This window comes from Thalia democratica, chromosome 1, assembly GCF_965202585.1.
Source record: "Thalia democratica chromosome 1, ktThaDemo2.hap1.1, whole genome shotgun sequence".
Taxonomy (NCBI): Eukaryota; Metazoa; Chordata; class Thaliacea; order Salpida; family Salpidae; genus Thalia; species Thalia democratica.
The window spans coordinates 47,557,642-47,574,829 of NC_139165.1; the positions used below are offsets into that span (position 1 = coordinate 47,557,642).

At 26.7% G+C, this 17,188-nt stretch overlaps 2 protein-coding genes across 2 annotated transcripts; one reads left to right on the top strand and one right to left on the bottom strand.

Annotated features, from left to right (window-relative positions):
• The first annotated feature begins 422 nt into the window (after positions 1-422).
• LOC145831218 (LRP2-binding protein-like) lies at positions 423-11,349 on the top strand. The gene is made up of 7 exons (XM_082938367.1): positions 423-651; positions 1,235-1,348; positions 6,003-6,145; positions 7,582-7,739; positions 8,814-8,985; positions 9,644-9,809; positions 11,006-11,349. The coding sequence occupies exons 1-7, from the start codon at positions 484-486 to the stop codon at positions 11,069-11,071; spliced, it is 987 nt and encodes a 328-aa protein (XP_082794493.1). The 5' UTR covers positions 423-483; the 3' UTR covers positions 11,072-11,349.
• A 695-nt stretch (positions 11,350-12,044) lies between these two features.
• On the bottom strand, positions 12,045-16,380 carry LOC145836805 (PDZ and LIM domain protein 3-like). The gene is made up of 7 exons (XM_082944581.1): positions 16,291-16,380; positions 14,908-15,059; positions 13,033-13,182; positions 12,889-12,958; positions 12,784-12,827; positions 12,467-12,658; positions 12,045-12,237 (listed from the first exon to the last, which is right to left on the bottom strand). The coding sequence occupies exons 1-7, from the start codon at positions 16,378-16,380 to the stop codon at positions 12,045-12,047; spliced, it is 891 nt and encodes a 296-aa protein (XP_082800707.1).
• Between the last annotated feature and the right edge of the window lie 808 nt (positions 16,381-17,188).

A 17,188-nucleotide genomic window follows, 5' to 3' on the forward strand; every position in this document is an offset into this window, starting at 1 on the left:
TGATATTGCTATTTTTATTTTTCAGATATATTTTAGAGTTCTGTGTCATTTTCCTTGTATGTTTTAAATTCAAGCTGTGTCAATTTTTTCAAACTTACCCACAAACGGTCAATTCAGTACTTTGTACTTAAGTCGCTTGGTTGGATCACAACAGCAGTTTCTTGCGACTATGCCTGCCTGATGAGTCCTAAATAGGACAAAACCGGTTATAGGTTGTTTTGGATGCTGTTGTTGTTGATCTTGCAGTAAAGTTAATTAATTATTATTGATGGCCCAAAACATCTCTACTCTGTTGATGATGGCTGTAATAACTACTGGTTAAGGTTTAACTTAAAATAGAATTATGAAGGTTTTAATAGAGTAATGTTCTAGACTTTGTTTACATTATATTTTTAAAACTTATAAGCTTTTATCAGGTAAAATGTTTTAAATGCTTCTAAATAATAAGTTGTTAAATAATTGTAAGTTTACTGCATTTGGAAAATGGAAGAAAAAGGTGAACCAGAGTTGGTAGCAGAATCAAATAATGAAGAGCTCAATAAGGAAACAACAGAAGAAAAGTTCAAGAAAATAGAAACGCACTTGTATGGTAAAATTTCAAAAGGTGACAAAAATTCTCAATTTCTCTTAGGCCAGTTCTACTATGAAGAAGTTAGATACTTGATCCTTACCTAAAAACTCTAATTTTTGAACACATTATTGATTTTTTTATCAATAAAAAAATTTACCAAAAAATAGTATTGTTCAGTTAAACACACGTTTTACTATTTATTTAAGTTATTTTTAAACTTATTTTTCTGTAAAGTTTTAAGATAATGTAAAGTTTTAAGAAATTTTAACTTCACAATATTTTTTATAATTAACAATGTTACATTTTAGATTTACTCTATACATTTAAAATTCTTTTGTCATAAAAAATGAGTATTGTGTAAAGTAACAAAAAATTTCATTTGAAAATTAAAAACCATAATCAAAAAATCAATATTTTAGTTTTCAGGTACATAAGTAAAAAATGTTATAGTTTATTATTATTTTTTGATTAACTGTTTTACTTATTTTATATCATCATTTTATAAATTATTTAAATGTTAGTTTGAGTGATTTTCATATTTTGTTAGTTAATTTTAAGAACTTTATGTCTTCAACTTCCAATAATTACTATTTGGTTCATGAATTAAATGTTAAATTCATTAATAATATATTTTTTTATTAAATTTATATTCGTATATAACAGGGAAAACTGGATGAAGCAATTAGACAATTTGAAGAAATTAAAGACAACAATGTACAAGCCATGTATCAACTTTCTACGATTTACTATGATGGTATAGGATGTAAAAAGGATGAGGTAAAAATTATAAAAAAAAGCAGTAACCTTGAATAACTATAATTGAAAATGTATATCATGAATACAATTACTATGTTTTTGATTTGTTTAAAATTCCAAGTTATAGCAGTTTGGTAGCTATTTAGCACTTTAAAATGTCTTAAAAACTATCTATTTAAATGAAATACCTTTACTTTATTAGTTATTACCAGTGGCGATGCTGGTATTTTTGTTTTAGGGTATAGAAACTTCACAAGTATTTTTCAAATAATTTCAAATATAATAATTTTAAATTTATTTAGTAAGATTAAAGTACTACAAATACAAAAACTGTTTGTGAGCAAAATTATTTGACAAATATTAATTTTAATAGTTTTATAATATTAAAACAAGTTTTTTGATTTTTTTTAATGGAGCATCTGCTTCAGTGCTCCACCTCACGCGATGCCCCTGGTTATTACATTATATTAATTTTATTACAAACTTAAGCTTTTAAAGAATAAAGAGTATGATTTTACCACGTTTGAAATTTTTTTTTATTTGTCTGTTTTACTATATTATGTAATAACACACAAACATATATATACATATTATATAAAACAAATACTATTTGATGTAAATTTCAGTTTTGATTCTTAATGCACCAAACCTCTCTTCTAACATTGCATGTAGCATTGAGCCTAAAATGTGTGTAAAGTGGTGTCTTTTTTATCTTATAAATAATTTGCTCTTCTTTCCTATAAAGTATAGAGCCCTATCTAACGAATTTAAATTAAAAAACATGGTATCTCAACTTTTTTAAAAATAAACTAATACATATTTTATTTATACAAAAATATCCAATAATTACAGCTGTTTCAGCGCTAAGTTTACCAGTTATTAAAGCAAATAATTTTTACCGACATAATTTTTTTATTTTCAAAAGTATGTGTATTGTGACGTTTTAAATTAATAAACGTTGGTCTATTTTTAGCATATCTGAACCAAAACTGGGTTTAGCACAAACTAATGTAAAACTTCTTCTCAAGGTCAGAGTTAAATGTTGCTTTGTAAATAATGTTTTCGAACGGAAATTGCCTCCAGTCCTATCAAATTAGATTTGCAGCTACCAGCACAATTACATAGACTTTAAATTTGAGTTTGTTATTTCTTATTTTCAGGTCATGTGCTGTAATTTTCTGTACATGAATAGCAAATTAGCATACTATGTTTATCAAAAACTTTTGTTAATGGATTGTTTTTGCTAAAATGTTTTTTTATTACATTTATGAATTTACTACCAAATTTTTTAACTGAATTACCAAATGAGGAATTTTCCAAATTTGTTTTCTTTTTGTTTGATGTTTTTGTTTGCTTTAGTTTTTTCTTCAGAGTTTTCATGTTTAAGTTCATACTTATATCCGTTATTTTTTCATTATTCACTCATAATTGTTTTTTATCTTTAATAAATTTTAATTGTTACTAGATCTTTTGTTAAAATATTCATTAATTGATTTTGGGATTTATCTTATGATGTTTTGTTGAGAACATACTTAGTGTAGTTGGTAGATTACCATTCACTACCAATAAAAGGTTTTGTTGTGATAAAAATTTTATTAATGTACATAATTTTTGCTTCTGGCATTTTATAAGGCATACAAGAAAAAATATTCAAGCTGAGCTTCACATCCAGGTAGTTAATTGTCACCATTGGTAATTCCAATGTGACTTGTAACCCCATAGATTTGAAAAAGGCTTAAATTCAATTTTAAAGCCATATTAATTGGCCAATGCATATTCTAGATTATTGTCTCTGTTTGACCCAACTCTTTCTAATCCAGAAGTATTTTCAACCTGTCCATCAAAAAAGTCCCATTAGCTCACATAGCACTTATAAAAGATCTCTACGCTACATTAAAAAGAGACTACTTGTATTTGCTCTCTTCTTGTGTCACAGTGTCTTTTTTGCAGAGATTTGGAAAAGTTTTTAAAGCACATAACCTGAAAATATTAAACAAATAAAAAACTCAAATTTAAAATCAGTTTAATTCCGCTGGTAATTGCAAATATATTTTGAAAGGAGGTTTTTACGGTTCAAAAAAATATTTAGAAGGCACATTTAATTCTGACCTTTAGGTTCAGAGATATGCTAACCATAGAAAATATTTTAAAGATGGGGTATACGAAAATGAGACTGGGCTTTAAAAGTATGTCTGCAGTTTAAAGCACAAAACCCTGACCAAAAAATAACTTGGGAGGTGTTAAAAAGAGCACAGCCTATAACCAATAGTAACAATCTGGTTTGAAGTATGTGCTTAAAAGAAGCCACCGTCGTTATGTATGCTCTAAATGAAAAGGGATGCTTAAACAAGAGTAATAAGTTTATTTCATCCTGTAGCCATATTAAATAATCATTAACAAAATCTATTTTAAATTTTTAAACTCCCTTATTAGAGTTTTATAGACTTTGCATGTTAGTTAGAAGCAAAGTTAAAAATTTGTAACAAATATTTGCACTAAATTCAAAATTATACCGCAATATTTTTTAAGTTTTGAGTAATTTTTATGAATCTTTACGTAAATTTTCAAAATGGGTGAAGATTGCTTTGCATAAAGCGTATGTACCATTTTTAAACTACATTTTTAAATAAACTTATATATATGTATATATATTTATCTAATTAAATAAAAACAACAGTTTAGACAGCTGTTTTGTACAAGAAATATAAAACTTCATGTACTCCTCAGTAAGCTACAGTTTATAACAATAGTAAACATAAACAACATTAAAGGTTTTGAAGTTTTTTATAATAATTATGACGTAGTAATGATACAGTTTATTGTACAATTAGCTGAATTTGAAAAATACGCTGTAGTTGTTAATTTATGCATTTTGGAAAAATTGGAAAAGGTTATTTATTATTAGATAAATATTTAGCTCCAATTTAATTTGTCAAGCACTATTGACCAGAACTTTTTATAAAATCTTATAAATCATTTTTATAAATAAATTTAAAAAAAGTATATATGTATATATACAAGTTTCTTATTTGATGTAATAATGAAGTAGAGAGGTTCTCCACAAGAGAATTTGAGGGCATAGAGAAGTATGAACATTTCTTTACATAACTTATCATTGACACAGTATATGAAAGCTTTGAGTTTAACATATAAGTCATTTTTATGGAATAATAGTGTTTTTTTGAGATATTAATATTTTTGTAGAGGTTTCCAATACAATCTTATATACCACAGTTTTTTGATTTTCATTTTTTCAAAAATAAAATAATCACTTAAATTATTTCAACTGTTTTTATTAAAATGAAATAACTTCAAATTTTTAGAAAACATTCTTTAAATAGTCTAAAGTACGTTGAATGTTGAAATTTTTTAAATATTAAAAAATAAAAGAAATTACTTAAGAAAAATGAGATAGTTTGATGACGTTAAATCTTTTATTTTCAAAATTAATTAGTTTAAGTATTAGCAATGGACTACATGTAAAAAATTGAAGAAGATTGGTTAAAGTTTATAAGAATACAGACTTTAGTGAAATAGTCTTTTAAATATTTTTAGTTTGCGCCTTCCATTAGGAACCTATTGAATTCATCGATTTCGATTACTTATATATCAAATTTACTTTTTGTTTTTATAAGCAATAAAATGTATTTGATAGCTAAGACAAAACTCTACTAAATAATTTTTTTTTTTTATGAGGTAGATCATCCCCTATGTCAAAATATCTTCTTCAAAAACTGATAAATTTAAGGGTGTAGTTCTTAAATAATTAAGTTTAATATGTAAATTCACGCTTACACTTATATTTTTATTTAATAAAGTTGACTGACCAAATGGTTTATTTTATAAGCTTTTGAAACATTTGTCTCGTGCAAAACCATTGTGTTTTATTTACTGTATAAGTTGCTTAAGTTAAATTTTCTAACGTGCCAACACATTGATAATTATTTCTAATTGTTTATAAAAGGGTTGATCATGCCAATTCGATCATCAGACCACAAGTTCGGTTTCGTCCTTATTAGGACTTATCAGTCAGTCACAACCGAAAAACTTGTAATTGCAAATGACAAAGGGTTTATCGTGCTTTCACATGAAGCAACCATTTGCTGGCAATGATTAGTGGCGTTAGCATTGTCTTTGCCGCGCAACGTTTAAAACATTGTCCACTATGCAAGACATCTGGTACGCTCGTTTTAGTACAATCAACAAAAAACATCGGCGAAAGTCTGCAGAACAGAAGTCCGGACTTTTGTTAAACTTGAGCTTGTCTCACGGCAAACGTAAGTCCGGACTTCTGTTCTGCAGACTTTCGCCGATGTTTTTTGTTGATTGTACTAAAACGAGCGTACCAGATGTCTTGCATAGTGGACAATGTTTTAAACGTTGCGCGGCAAAGACGATGTCACTAATCATTGCCAGCAAATGGTTGCTTCATGTGAAAGCACGATAAACCGTTTGAAGATTGACGACTACAAGTTTTTCGTTTGTGACTGACTAATGAGTCCTAATAAGGACGAAACCGGTCTCAGTCTACTGAAACTTGTGGTCTGATGATCGAATTGGCATGATCAACCCTTAAGTTAAACTTAAGCTTGTCTCACGATAATTGTATATAATATTTATAAGTTAAAGTTTATGATCGGGTTGCTTTTGCAACAATAGTTTTTTTTTAATATAGAAAAAGGCGTTCACATACATGATGAAGATAGCAACTTCAGAGGACGTTGAAGCTGCCCATCTCAAACATTCTGCCATGTTCAATGTGGGAAAAGCTTACTTTGAAGGTTTTGGCGTTCAGCAAGATGACAAAGAAGCAGAAAAGTAAGCTAAAAATAAGTAGTCTAACATAAAGGTAGGCAGAAAACGGGCTTGATCCGTAGAAAAATAGTCTTTTGCTGGCCGGAGCATTTCAAATTAGTGATTTACCGGATCCAGCCGAAAAGTGTTTTTTTTTTATTCCGAACCTGACAGGATACTAATTTTAAGTCGAGATCCGGATCCGGCCGGATTCTAACTTGAATAAAAGTTCCGGATAAGAAAGTATATATACAGCTGATAACTTTTTTGAGTCCTTAAAATTCACAAAACTTTCTTAAGTCTTACAACTTAAGATGTAGATTGAGACATATCAGATGTTGAAATAATGTTTATAAATAGAATTTACATTATAATTGACAAAGGTACGTATGTAAAATATCGTACTTAAAAAACACTTTGTTTGGGGTAATTTGACAAAACTATATTCTAACTAAGTTAGAACAACACAAAATATTAGGACAAAATGGTGTATTTGTTAGTATACATTAATTTATAAAACCATTCAAATTCTTACAGTTTTGTTTCGTTAAAATATGATACAAAGTTTTATAAAAAATTTTAATATTGACCCTTTTGCGGGCCTGTCACTTCGCTCGCGGGCCGGTCATTTTCACTCTGCCGTACGTTGCCCACCCTTAGTCTAGTAAAACCTTATTAAGTGATTATAGTAAATTTTTTTTTAATGTTTTCCGTTTTATCACATTTATTATTTTATACCTGTAAGTTGTGACTAAAATGTTTGCTACTCAGTCTGTTTTCGTCTTATACTTTTATAAGAAAAAGTTAAGCAGTAGTTTGTAAACTAAACTTGATCTTTAAAATATTTTTTATTTGCAATATATCAAAAAATATTTATACTTATTTTAAGCTATCTTTGTTTTTAAATATAATTTTTATAATAAATACTACTAAGTTTACATAAAAGTTGTTAAACGTATTTAAAAATGGTTGTATTTGTTGACTGTCAACTTTTTTTTTGTTTTTTTATTTAACGTTTTAGAAATATTTGTGTAGTTTAAGTGACAATTAATAATAAGTTTGTATAAATATACCATCAAGTTCATAATTAAAAATCAATTAATTAAGTTACAGGTAGCTTGATTGAATTTTTAATTATAAAAAATTTTGTGTTTTGGAGGTTATAATATTTAGTATTAACAAGAATGTTTCAATGAATTTTCAACTTGTAGAAGTACTTAAACAAATAGTTCAAGTAATACAACACAAATATTTTACTAATAAATATCCAAAAAAATTAATGTTTAAGTATGTGTTCGTATAGTTTATATTTATATTATAACTTTTTATTTCACCAATAACTATAACAACTACTTGATAACTATCACGCTTGTAATCAGTCTTTAAGTATAATTAAAATATTACATTTGTTTGAAACTACCACTATCAAGTGTTCAGTATTATAATGATTACAAACAAAGGTGGTGGGTGTTGGCAGCAGGAGACGGGGACCATCAAGCCAGTGTGGAAGCTCAGACCATGCTGGGAATGTTCTACTCCCGACCCGAGTTCCTCAACCTTAAAAAGTCCTTCTTCTGGCACTCCGAAGCCTGCGGCAACGGTAGCCTCGAGTCACAAGGTTTGGTAGATGTTTTCGAAAAAAATTTATTTTATTATTTTTTTAAATAAGATAAGTCAGGGTTTCTAGAAAAAACTTGGAAGCCTGGAAAAACCTGGAATTTGACAATTTAGGTTAAAAAGACTGGAGTTTGAGAATTTAAAAAAATGATCTGGAAAAACCTGGAATTTTAAACAATTTTTACATTTTAAGTAGAAAAATTTTGATTTGACACAAAAAATCTACCATTTATATAAACAAATTTTGTCTTTATCAAAAAACAAAATTATTAAAAAACACATTTGAAGTAGCTTTACAGTATCTTTTCAATTTTTTATACTATTTAACATAGTTTTTTAACTTAAACTTATTTGACAATATTTGTAAAAATAGACCCAAAAGTCTGTACTTTTAAAAACCTGGAGGAAAGTTTTAAAACCTGAAGAAAACTTGCCAAAAGCATTTGGCAACCCTAATAAAAGTTAGTTCCAAAGAACCAGAAAGAATTGTTTTATAAATCACGTTTAGTATTGGTTTCAAAAACATTTGACAGTTTAAAAAATAATGTATTTTTTTATTTAACATTTATTATTGTTTTTATTTAGTCCATATAACAGCTATAAATTAAAGCTGTTTAGCAGTTTTTTTATAAAATTATGTTTATTTTAACTTTATTTGTTTACTTGTAAATACTAGTTTATGTTAAAATTGCGAGCTAACCTTTTATAAGCATTTATGGTTGAAACACAACTACACATAGACTTTTTTAATACTAGTAAAGTATTATTTTAAAATTGAAGAATTTATGTGTAGTTGTTTTCTAATAGTTTATTTACAACTAGTATTTTATAACCAGTTATTTACTTCTAGTTTTGCCAGAATTTTACAACTAAGTAGCACTATATTTTTTTAATCTTAAAATTTAGCTTTAGAGTCATCATTTAAAATTAAGACAATGTCAGAATAACCCAATTGGAATTTTCCGTTTAGTTTTGAAAAACGTGTAACAAACTTGTCATAACTTACCAAAAAGCGTACTAGAGATTTCAATGAAAAAATTTATAGTAATCAACAAAAAGTTCAAACTAAACACAGGGATCCTGGGCGTGATGTACTTGAGAGGGGAGGGGATCGGGAAGAACAAGGAGAACGGGTTCCGCTGCCTGAAGATGGCGGCAGAGCGGGGAAACGTGTACGCTCAGGGAAGACTCGTGGAGTTCTACTACAAGAACAAGCTGTACACCAAATCGTGCGACCTCGCCAAAAAGTTTGTTTGTATTTTTCTTTTGCGTTGTTTATGAGATATAACTTAGTAAGGTGTTAAATCCTAGAGATGCTGAGCAGCAAAACGTTTTCAGTCAATAAAGAGCTTACGAAAACAGCTGTATTGTTTGTCTAAAGCAGGGTTTCCAAAGCGGGCGATTTTAGTAGTTTGGGAGGCATTAATTAGTAAAGGGGCGAAAGGGGGGGGGGGAATTTTAAAATTTTTGGCAATTTTTAATTTCTAAAACTTACACTAGACATTCTTGAGTTGCAGATGAAGAGCAACAAAAAAAAAGGTCTTAGGTGTTTTTATTAGTAATTTTGAAACTTATAATAGATATTTTTGTGTTGCAGATGAATAGCAAAAATAAAAGTATTAGATGTTTTAAATAGTAGTTTTGTTTAAGGGGGCAATAGCTTTTTTCAATTTCTTTAAAGGGGGCAATTTGAAAAAAAAAGTTTGGTATAAAGTATCAATGAAATTTTAATAAGATTAATTTGTTAATCTTTTCAAGTTATTTAAGTTTCGGTTATATGTATTTATAAGTTCTTTAAAGTTACTTTTGTGTTAATTAACTATTCAGTAAAGTTTTTTATAATTATTTTCAATAATTCCATATTTGTAAGTACATCATATAAGTAAACTATTAAATTCGCATCAGAGTGGTGTTGTACGAAAACATAGAAAATTTGGCTGACGATACTTCGTGTCTTGCCTCGTACATAACGAAGGGAATCGCGCTTGCCTGTTTCTACTTGTCCAGGTGTCTGCTGTTCGGCAAGGGTATGAAGAAAAATGTTGAAGAATCGGATAAGTATTTGAAACGGGTAATTTGCAGTTTTTTTTATAAATACTTTATGAAGTTTGAAAAGAAAGCTTTTATGATAAAGTTAGGAACAAAAGTTATACAAATTAATTTGATTACTTTTTAACTCAGCAAGCTTTTTATTGATTCAGATTTTTTTAGTTAGTCGTTGTAATTCGCTTTACAATACTAAAAGTACAATACTCTACAATGTTTCGCTAAAAAATTACTTTCTTGATGTGATTAATATTTTTTTTGGGATTTTATATGCTATTCGGGACATAAATTTTTTAAAGACTTATGGTGGTTTAAACTAAATAGAAAACCCGTATTTACTTTTTATACAATCTCTACAACTTGTTTAATTATTTACTTTTGTTTTGTACTTTTATTATATTTTTTCTTAGTTAGCTCTTAAAACTTGACACTTTAATAACATCTTTAAATAGTATAAAGTACTTTAGAAAAATTAGATAGCAAAAATTACTAACAACAGTAAATGTATTTTACTTCTACGAAAAAAAACAAAGTTTGTTTAAAAACTGTTTAAGATAACCTTATTTATATATATCAATAAATTTATTAGCTTAACTTCTGCTACCACTTTTTAAAACTAATTGTATTAAAAATCTTGTTTGGAGCTATACAAAAATAAGTACTCCATGCAGCATAAATTGCATTTAAATCCAGTTTTTATTTTATTTTAAATGTTAAGTACAAATGTTTTAACTAAATTTCATTAAAATTACTTCAAGCACTAATATTAGCCATGCTAAACATCAATCATTTATTGATTGTAAATATCAGTTTTTCTATTATGCTATCTAAAACCTAAACATATTATTTAATAATAAGATAAACTTTTTTGTATAGCTAAATTAACGTAATTTAGAACTTAACACCATAGTTATTTTCTTAATTGAAAAAAAATCAGTTTAACAGATGTTTGTACTTATGATTTTTTATACAAATCAGACATTCGAGTTTAATTTTACAAAATAAATGACTGTTAGCTTAAAATGTGATGAAATGATAAATTGAAAAAATATTTATTAAACTAAGTCGATTCCGAATTGTAAATAGACTTTTAAATACCTCTTAGCCAACTTTTATTAATTGATTACACAATAAAAGTTGTATTATTACTTATTAGGCTCTATAAACAATATTTGAATTTTTTTGAACTTTTAAAATTGAAATAGTAATTAAATTTTGCAGGTTTGTGAGTTGGATATAGATCTTGCTTATGATTGCCAGAAAAATATGACTTTCGGTTTTGTTTAATTTGCAACTTATATTTTAATATTTTCAACACTGTTTTACATTTTGTAATTTACTGCCCAACTATTGCACTACATAATAAACGAACACTGCACACTGTTTACGTTGAATTGTTTATTGACTTAAGTTTGAACGTTTTTGTTAGTTTTTCTAGACTTGGGAAATATTTTAATTTAAGATCTGTGTTGAAAGTCTAATAATTTCCAAGATAGTAGTTTTTAGAAATGACACTTACTAGTGAGATTTAAAATTAATGTTTTCAATTTATAAATGTTCCAGTACAACAAGTTCCTGAGTAAATTCCCAGTTGTGTATTTTTAAAGTAAATGTAACAAATTTTAATTAGTTATCTAAAACTTTAACCTCAAGCTGATTATAGGTAAATTGGAAGATCGAACATTTTTGTTTTATTATAGTTTCTGTAATAACTTTTTGAAATGTAAAGATTAAAAATTGTTATAACTTTAGTGAAGTAACCGTTTAACTATCGTAGTCTAAGATACTTTTTTATAATAAATAACCGTACTTTGAAAAAACATGTATTTATATTTAAAGTTAGCATGGTAAAATACAACATTTTATTTCCATATTTTTCACTTTCTAATATTTAAAACTTTTAATTAAAATATTATTTTACAAGTTTGTACTAAATTCCAAGCATACATTATTATATTGTTTTTCTCGTTGCAGATTCATTTACTAACAAATATTTAATGAAAACTTTATCCAAGTTTAGTATAAGAATTTCATTTACCAATTATACAACTGTCCTCAAAACTAAGTATACTCGATTGAAAACTTTTACACCTTTTTTAAAATTCACAATATCTGGTCAAATAAAAAGTATTAAATTTATTTTCAAGACTTTTTACTTAGTTAATTTTTCGAACTGTATTTCTAAACTCTTTGTTATCAAAAAAAAAAGTGTTTTTTACATTCGAAGTGTTTCTTTAAGTTAATAAAGCTTCCAATCACTTCAATCTTGATGAATATATCTTGTCGTTATGTGTCTTTTCTCATCAACACCTGAAGTATTGCTATACTGCCTTTCATATAATTTTTCAAGCAAGTTTACTGACGGGGACTGAATCGGGTTCTCGTCTTCTGAGTCAATGTTGTGGACCAGCTTGTATACAGAGCTGTTACGGTCAACTTGTATTGGTACGCTTCTGTTTAAATTAAAGTTATTACCATTAAAAAACTCAGGTAGAAATATAGATTTTAATTCTGTTTGATTAATATTTTATTACTAACTGATGATCTCTTTTTTAAGTGAAACATTTTTTTTTAAATTAAATCTTAAATTTTTTGAAGTTATGTTACTCTGCTTATCAGCAAACTGAGGTCTTTAAGTGTTATCTTTAAAAATAAAAGTTTTACAAGACTTCCTTTACTAACTTTAACATTTCTGCATTTTTTCGTCTTCTGCCGTCTGAACTGCATTGCTCGACAACTGTGTTGTGCATGACCACATCGCTGTACAATGCAGCAGGAGTGTTGTACTGCTTGTGACGCAACTTTATTCCCGGCAGTTGAATCTGCTCGCCGCTTTTGTTTTGCGACAAAACAGTGGACTTAAGGTTCTCTCCGCTTTGTAATTAGAGTTTAACTTACCAACTACGATGCTTAATTTTTGTTTTAAACATTATATGCTACTACAAGCTTTTATTTACAAAAAACACGTAATATGTTGTGAGTATTTGAAATAAACTTACTTGCTTTCGTCATCTGCAACCAGCTTCATCAACCTCAGCTTTCCCTGTGTGACGTATAAAGTCTTACATTTAAAAATACAAGTTTCGTTTAACACTATTTGTAACCTGCAGCCAATGAACCTGCGGCTCCAAGCTGTCTTCATCAAAGTCGTTTTCCTCGTCTATGTGCTCTGTGCTAAATTTTGGTACGCAATTTAGCTTATTTATACTTTAATAAAACAGGGTTTAAAATAAATAAACTAAAACTACTCGTCAGCGGATTTTTCTGTTTCATTTTTTTCATTGCTGCTTTCTTCATTGTGGCAGTCACTTTGGTCGCGTTTCAACTTGATACTTTTCCTTGCTTTCGGTTTTGGAGGTTCTTTTTTGTATTTGTTGTTTATGCTTTTTGACATCTCTCTTTTTTCGGATATTAAGAAAGATTTTGCCTCAAACATTTTATATCTATCAAATTAAAATTAAGTTCCTTAATCTTTTGTAATAGATAAATAAACAGTTTTTAAGAATATATAATTTTTGAAATCAGAACTTTTGATAAGTATCAAAAAGATAAGCTTTGGATGAAGTCTTTTTAGTAAAACAGCTAGGTTTTTGCTTTAAAAAAGTCTAAATATTATTTAGTCATTTAAAATGTGGAATCAAAGCTATTTTAAGAAAAGCTTTAAAGTAAATCATTACGTTAATTCTAATTTTGAAGCTCACTTTTCAAAAAGATTTTTTTTTTAATTCATTGTTAAGAACTTTTTTTTCAATCGTATTTATTGCAGTTTTAGTTTGATTTGTATCAAGATGTCTCACTAAGTTATATTTTTGTGGTTTCATTTATCATACGTACAAAAGTTTTCACTTAAAGTTTTAGTAACTTATCAATAAAAAATTATAAACTAACAGTGTAAAAGTATAAAACAATCCACAAATATATTAAAATAATATTTGTCAATAAATCAATAACTTTATTTACAACTAAAATATATTATAAGTTCTTAGGTTTAAATGCAATTCTAAATAGACGATAGTAATTAATTTTTATTATGGCATTCTCAGATTAAACTTATTAAAACATTTTTTAACCTTTCAAAACAATGTTCAATGACTAAAAGGTATGTTGAGACAAGCATCCGACAAAAAAATCACTTAGTTTGTGATATTACAGTTGTCATTTTAGTTTAGGTCAATATTTTTTAGCTTTACATAATAAAAAACTTTATAGTGTAAAAATAACTTTAAGTCATTTTTTGATAAGTAAACGAAGTTAATAAAGAAGCTAAGAATTTTACCACAGTTTATTTTGTTTGCTTTAATTATTAAAGACTCACTGTTTTTTTTCAAACACTTTTTTGAAACTATGTAAACTTTTATTTAGCAGCTAAGGAAATAATTTTTTTTAAGGGTTAGTTTAAAGTGAAAATTAAGAATACAAAATAAATTTACTTGTATGCTGACGATTCAGTGTAATGGCTGTGAACATATCCTTCAGGTTCAGTTGTGCTAATTTTTTTTTTAAAGTTTTTTTTTATTAAAGCTTAAAAATTTTAAAACAAGTAGCTCTATACAACTATAATTGATTAATGTCATACAAATAACAATTGCAAACTTTTAAAAATTAGTTAGTGATTATGATAAGTATTTTAGCCGTAATTTTTTATTTCATAAAAAAGCTATTAATCTATGTTTTATACAGTTATGAAAACAGAAAACTAGTAAGTAGTATTGAAAAAGTTTAAGTAATCTTTATCGATTTATTCGGTACAATATCATTTTTACTAAACTTAAAATACTTAACTTAACATAAATAAAGTAGTTATCAAACTTAAATCGTTTGTTTATAAAAATTGTAATTTAAAACCATTCAAAACTTTATGTTGTGTTAAATTTTACCTAGTTAATTAGTGAAAATTTAATGGATTAATTTTAACACGAAACCTAAACAGGTAACAACAAAAATTCAAATAAAATAGATAGTAAGCAATGTAACTAAGATGTTTTATATCTTAAGATTAAAAGTAAAATTAGAACGCTTATAATTTTTTGTTTTGTATGCTTATTTAATCTAATTAAGTCATGAGACAGTGGATTAAACTAACTGCACACAAACTACGATAAAATAAAAAATTTAACACAAACCTTTCTAAAACAAGATGAAGATGTTCATTGTTTTCTTGTAGCTTTTCCATTAGAAAATCAGGTGACAAATTTTCAACATACTCACCATTCACTGCAACTAAAATGTCACCTAATGAGACTCCATTGCTGTGCGCTTTCCCGTTTGGAGCGAGCTGAATTTTTTTTTAAATTGTGTTGTGTTTTAATAAATTTAGATTCATTGTACAACAAAAGTTTAGTAAAAAAAAAGTCCCATAAACACTATCTTATAGGAATTTCCTACCTTTAATGTTTTGCGTTACTTTGCAAATATTAGTTTTTTGTTTGACCGTAAAACGAACTCTTAACAAAACAGCTAACTGTTACAAAAATATAACAATATTGAACAAGTGTGTTTTCAGTTTTAAAAAACTAGATACCAAAAGATGTAGTAATCTAAAATCTAGTAGTTAATCCGATTTGGCTAGACTAGTTTTATCAAGAATGCCTTTATTAAATAAACAAGTCTAAATAAAGCTCTATAAAAATGCTAATTAGTTAGGAACTCCTGTTCCACATCATACAGGATAATGTTACTTCTGTTTGGTATTGTAAATAGTGCTTTTTAAGTTCCAAAAACAATGATATATGTAAGATACCACAACAACAGTTGTTTATTCTTTTCTGAATTGGTTAGAAATGGCTTTTTGATACTTTATACAGACAACTAAAAACTAAAACCCAATTATTGTTAACAGAAAAATCAATTTTGTAAGAAAATGTACAACTAAAGTATAAATTGAGACTTCAACTCGTTTATAAGCACATAAAGTTTTAGTCTTTTTTCTCAAACGGAATAAAACCTTACTTTTAAGTTTTAGCTCAAATCTAGATATAAGTGTATATAGAATTTTACTTAAGATACCTTATTTTTTCTATTTTATAATAGATTGCATTTACATTTTTACTTTATTTAAACTACGTAAATAAAGCTTTAACAATCGTTGTTACATCAAATTAACAGATTGCAATAGTCTTAAACAAAAAATGGTTTCTAATATTTTATTTTTGTTAGCTATGTATTTGAAAGTTCTATGAACTCTTGAATAAAGTTTTACAAAACAGTTTTGTTCGATTGTCGTGGACGAAAATTAAGTAGGTAAAACTAAACAAAACAACAACCTGTACTAACATTATCAACCTTTTAAATAGGTGTAAGAATTTTTTTTTAACTAAAGTTTTACTGCCTACCGAAGCTATCATACGTTTAATAAAAAAAAAGATACAGGTTTTTTATTTTGTAAAGTAAATTTTTAAAAAGAAAACAGAAAAAAATTAGCGTTAATCTAACCATTTTTCTATTTTATTCTAATTCAAAATTTAAAATGTTACGAATATTTTATTTAAATTTGTATTTTAACAAACCTTTGAGATAAATATAGGCATCATCATTGCATTTCCTCCAGAAATTCGGAAACCCCATGGAGGTTTACCACTTAACAAAACTTCATGCATTTGTCAACACTGACGTTTCTCACTAAATTTTTTTGCTTAAATTTTTTTTTAATGTTTAAAAAAAAAACCTGCTAAGTTTTAACTTTAATATGAATTAAGCATATTCTGAATTGAATAACCTAGCTTTTTAAAGTGTTAATTGTAAGTAACAAATATTTTCTTTCATGGTTACTGGAGAAAGTTGAAAATAAAAATATTGAAAATAAGAGAATATTGAAAAGGTCTTCCATAAGAAATGATCTGTTTTCTTTCTCTTACTGTCATGATGACTGCTTCAGCATAGATAAGAAGTGTTGTTAAGTTGTTACGTCACCTAAATTTATTTGTGTTTTTAATTAATACCAAAAGTTATTGTATGCTAGTAACTAATGCAAAACTTGCTTTTTTTAACAAATTTCAAATTAAAAAACTTAAATCATTGTAACTGCATGCTATATTAATTTCGTTGACATTAAAAGTAGTCTAAAATAGCTTTAAAGAAAAAATACTAAATATGATATAAAAACATATAAGTTATAAAAAAATTCATATATATATATTTTTAAATTATAACTTTTTTAATAGAAAATTAAAATAACAGGAAATTACAACATTTAAAATATGGAAGTAAAAATAATATTTCAATTTTAAGTTGACTTGACTTTAAACAGTATAACAAAAAATTCAAGTTCGATATCATAGTCAAAAACGAAGAGATATTTTTAGGTTATAAATTTACTTAAATAAAAAACTAGGTTTTCAAATACATCTCGAAAAATAAATAGATTGTTTTTTAAAAGGCTCACAGGTCAAGTTTTGAAAAAAGTCA

Bases quoted from the DNA above. Each gene is read 5' to 3' on its own strand.
- LOC145836805 (XM_082944581.1), bottom strand. From the start codon at position 16,380: ATGCATGAAGTTTTGTTAAGTGGTAAACCTCCATGGGGTTTCCGAATT. The intron at 12,959-13,032 runs GTAGTTTTAGTT...ACCAAAATTTAG, and splicing joins ACAGAAAAATCCGCTGACGA to CACAGAGCACATAGACGAGG. The intron at 12,828-12,888 runs GTTACAAATAGT...TACGTCACACAG, and splicing joins CGCAGGTTCATTGGCTGCAG to GGAAAGCTGAGGTTGATGAA.
- LOC145831218 (XM_082938367.1), top strand. From the start codon at position 484: ATGGAAGAAAAAGGTGAACCAGAGTTGGTAGCAGAATCAAATAATGAA. The intron at 652-1,234 runs GTTAGATACTTG...CGTATATAACAG, and splicing joins GCCAGTTCTACTATGAAGAA to GGAAAACTGGATGAAGCAAT. The intron at 1,349-6,002 runs GTAAAAATTATA...TTTTTAATATAG, and splicing joins TAGGATGTAAAAAGGATGAG to AAAAAGGCGTTCACATACAT.